This window comes from Melozone crissalis, unplaced genomic scaffold (assembly GCF_028551555.1).
Source record: "Melozone crissalis strain CALT ecotype California unplaced genomic scaffold, PUWL_Pcris_2 ptg000004l_1, whole genome shotgun sequence".
Lineage (NCBI taxonomy): Eukaryota > Metazoa > Chordata > Aves > Passeriformes > Passerellidae > Melozone > Melozone crissalis.
Genome location: NW_026535782.1, coordinates 42,669,398 through 42,673,491, shown reverse-complemented (window position 1 = coordinate 42,673,491; position 4,094 = coordinate 42,669,398). Strand labels below are relative to the sequence as shown.

Genomic DNA, 4,094 nt, shown 5'->3' with positions numbered 1-4,094 from the left:
CCACATCAAATGCCACTTCATTTACATTTATGCCTTCCTTCCCAATTCACCATCCCCCCTTCCCAAAAGCTTGGCTGCAGGAAGTAATGGAGCTTTGTGAAAAAATTACACAACCGTTTCCCCAGCAATCATTTGGTGTCCTCATCCCGGACCCCACCTACAGCCTGCTTTGGCCTACCTACCATCCCTTCAAGCCCACAGCCTGTTCTGACCTGGAAGGTACCTGGCATTATCCAACAATGGCTTCTTTCCTATTGGTGGGAGAACCTTGGGTTTGGTCAGTGGCTTGCACAGAGACACAGAGCTCTCACAGAAGACCAAGCAGCTGGAACAGCCAGCCTTCCACTGGCTTGGGTTTTATTAGAGCCAGGAAGCAGCGCCCATCAGGTGAGCTTGAAGGAGATGACCTTCAGTCCCCCCACAACGCTTACGTAGCTGATGTTGCGGTAGCCGTGCCGGTTGGGGAAGCACACCTCATGGCCATCGGGCAGCTTCACACGGAACTTGTCCGACAGCATTTCAATGAAGAACTGGGGGGAAAAGAGAAAGAAGGGCAGGAATTGGGAGCAAAGAGGGTATTCAGAGGTCAGCATTTAGGCAAAAGGCCTGACTACATAAGAGGGTCACACCTGTCCACTACAACCTTAAGCAAGGTGCTGGGGGTTGAGGTGAGGGTGATTCAGGAAATGAGCAGTTGCTATCAAGGGTCTAAGCAGGAATACAGACTATGACTGGGGACAGGATCTCTCCCAAGGCTGTTTCAGCTACTCAGACTGTAAACTCACAGCAGCTAAACCCAGGTATGCCTTTACATGTATTCACAGAGCATATGGAAGGTGTACAACCACTGTTCTGAATAAACCTGACCCCCCAATGCCCTCAGCAGCTCACCAGGACTCAGAAAAAGGAGCTTTGCTGATAAACATGCACAAGCAGACAGGACAAGGATGCATCACTGCTCATTCAAAACTAAAGGCAATGTTCCCCAAAGCCATCACCTCACTACCCCTTCCCCAAGAGCCGGTTCTGTCTAAAGAAACAAGCTTTCTCTCCACAGATACAGGAACTGGACTACTTCTAAATGCAGCCCTGTTAATCCTAAATGGACTACTCCTAAATGCAGCCCTGTTAGTGATTTGGGACATCAGATAAGGTGAGGCAGCAACTAGGACAGCATCCCTGGCAGGAAGAGAGAAAGGACAGATTTGCAGCATGGATCCAGGAGTAATTAGGACAGAAGAGTTCAGCGAGAGTCTTTTGGACATTGCTCCAAACTCGAGGTTGCCTTAAAGCCTGTGTTTACATAGGAAGGAGGGAGAGAAATAAGGAAAACAGCAGCAAAACCCTGCTTCTTGGAGACTCCCTTTACTTTCATACATGCCCCAGGTATACTGCCCTGCTGGGCAGACAGAGGGGCCAGGAAGCACTTACAAAGTGTGAGACAGACAGGGCTCACTTAAAATTCCCAGAAATGTTGCAATTTTGAAAGAGGAGTGGAAACGGCAATCAGGACCAAAAACCCAGAAGAGGGGCCATGGTGAGGGAGCAGGAGGAACCGGGAAAACTATGGTATGGGAATCTGCTAGCCAGGGGCTTCCCCTCACACCCTATCAGCCCAAACACACCCCACATACCCCCTGACACCATGCTGGCACCCTCACCTTGACAGTGCAGCCCCTGAAGAAAGGGAGGTGGCGGTCACGGAGTTCCGTCTGCCAGGAATCGGAGCACTTGGAGTTGCAGACGATGACAGACTCGTTGAAGCGGGGATTGAAGTGAAATGCCAGATCTCTTGAGCTGCAGCCAAGATTGATGCTGAAGCTGTAAAGGAGCATGAGGAAAATCATATGCATGGACAGGAGAGGGTTTTGGAAGACTTGAGATCCAACACACATCTCTGCACCCAGTTCCTCCATCAGTGTTGCAGGTGGCACAACAATGTGCTATTTTGTATCTGGCAACCTTGGAAAACCACCTTCCTCTATAGCCCACCTTCAACCCCAGCATGGCAAGGTGGTTTCTTTGTACTTACCCAACAGTATCAGCAGATATTTTGCCTTTCACCTTCAGGGTGTTCCCAGGCTTCATATTCAGGTTTAAGATTTCAATATTTCCCTAAGGGAGAGAAAAATAGTCTGTGGGGCTCCTTCAGCCATTCCTCCTGACTTGGCACTGCCATTTATAGGGTGCTGCTTGGGGGCATCCCAGCCAGGAGAACATAAATTGCTCTCAGCCGGTGCTCCTCTCATGACAAAACCCTCCACACTGCAAGTCTTGCATGAACTTCTCATTCAGTGAGAGAAGAATGGGCTGAGTGAAACCCGCAAGAGAGAAGAGACGTCCAAGAGAGAGAGGAAGTGAAAACTGGCTTGTCCTCAGCAGAATGAAGAGAAAGCAGGACAGCAGAGACACAAAGAGGGTTAAAGCAGAGGGGCACTGTCCAGGGTTTGGTGGAAAGCCAATGCTGCCCAAGAAATGCAAGTGGTGAGAGTGGCTATGACTCGCCAGTCTCACTCAGCCTTGCTGAGCTGAGGACCCTGGGTGACGGAGGACAGGAGCAGCAGCCCTTACAGGCATTTTCCTCAGAGGGCAGAGTAACCAGGCAGGGTGAGACCAGCAGTTTAGCTCAGAAATGCTTTGCACATAGGACCTTACAGCTCTGAACTTCCCAAGGCTTACACATTAACATGACTCCTGCTTCTAAAAAGCTCCAACAGCTGCTATTAAGCCGGAAGGCTTTGATCCCAGGAAAAAAAACTCCATATGTACACTTCTTACTAGGGATTCCAGCAAATAAAAGCAAATCCCAGCCTCCTTGGTGGTCTCCCAGGGGAAGGACTATGACACAGAGCCTTTAGGGGTGCTACTTTAGACATGAGATAGGACAAGCATCTTCCCACCTGGCCAGGGAGGTGTGACCACCATGCTCCCTTCTTTCCTGTGTGTAACAGCTCACCCAAAAGAACATCCCAGCTCCTTTCTTTTGTGGCAAGGGGCAGCTCCATAGTCCATACCAGCAGACAAAAATGGTCTCCGCCATCCTTCCCCACAGTGCTCCAAGGAAGGGCTCAAAGGGGCTTGGAAGAGAGGACAACCAACACATCCCCTCTAGATGGCTTCAGTTGTGGAGTGTCCTTTGCAGGAGTGACAGAGTGGCATCCCAGCTCCTTCCCTTCTTGTGGCTCTAGATTCAGCTGTGTGGATTGCAGTATCCATATGTGGCAGCTCTTTGCAACCTCCCATCCAAGCCCCGTTCAAACCCAAACCTTTTAGCCTGAGGAGCCACACACCAGGCCACATCAGGTTCAATAGTCCCATCCTCCCTAATCCTTAGATATAGGAATGTTGTCCTCACAGGAGAGTATCATCCCTGCTGTATTCTTCCCAGGTAAGAGCTCAGCAGACAGTGCCCCTGCTTTGTAAGACTCCAAAAGTCAAGTGGAAGAGGGAGACAAACGAGGGGGTCAAGGCTTGAGAGACCAGTCATCCCTCAGTCCCCCTCCCAAGCCCTACAGAGAGCAGCTGAGTGCTCCTGCTGCTGCACAGACAGCTGGCAGACAGCTTCTACCCTTCCCTAAAACACTCTGAAGAAAGGAGAAGTGCTGATAAGCACTCCTTCCCTGGAGTGTTTCCCACAAGCAAGGGGTCATAAACTCCAGCAGGCTTGGGAAATTTGTTTACTGTGGAGGACCTGAAACTGTTGGTGAAACCTCCAGGGCTGATCATGGAACCAGCAGGAACCAGTGCTGGGGAAGGTGTTTTCTGGCATTGGATCTCTTTCCCACCACACTGCTGTGTCCACACCCTCCTATCACACTGCTGCCCTGCAGCCATCCCAGGGATAATACAGAGCCCAGGGTCCCCTTCTCAAATATTGGAGCAAAACTGGATGGCTGGCTAAATTGCACAGTAACTCGCTTTTTATCTGGGGAGTAAGGATTTGCTGTCTGAACAGTATCCTGGGTATTCCAGTCTTAGTAAATATACCCATGAGAAGGGGGTCTTCTACAGACTTAGGCAAAAGCAAACAAGCAGTAATTGCTTATTTTCATTAAGTATAAACATATTAAACCAAGGCATATCTTTCCAACACA

General features: G+C 49.9%; 1 protein-coding gene across 1 annotated transcript; it reads right to left on the bottom strand.

The window, feature by feature from the left end:
• Positions 1–383: 383 nt before the first annotated feature.
• On the bottom strand, positions 384–1,916 carry LGALS2 (galectin 2). Its single transcript, XM_054279918.1, has 2 exons — positions 1,662–1,916; positions 384–530 (listed from the first exon to the last, which is right to left on the bottom strand). The coding sequence occupies exons 1-2, from the start codon at positions 1,914–1,916 to the stop codon at positions 384–386; spliced, it is 402 nt and encodes a 133-aa protein (XP_054135893.1).
• Between the last annotated feature and the right edge of the window lie 2,178 nt (positions 1,917–4,094).

What these genes read in the sequence shown, in the direction of transcription:
- LGALS2 (XM_054279918.1), bottom strand. Translation starts at nt 1,916, where the DNA reads ATGGAGGAACTGGGTGCAGAGATGTGTGTTGGATCTCAAGTCTTCCAA. An exon ending in TCAGGGGCTGCACTGTCAAG is followed by an intron (nt 531 to 1,661) that starts GTGAGGGTGCCA and finishes TTTTCCCCCCAG; the next exon opens with TTCTTCATTGAAATGCTGTC.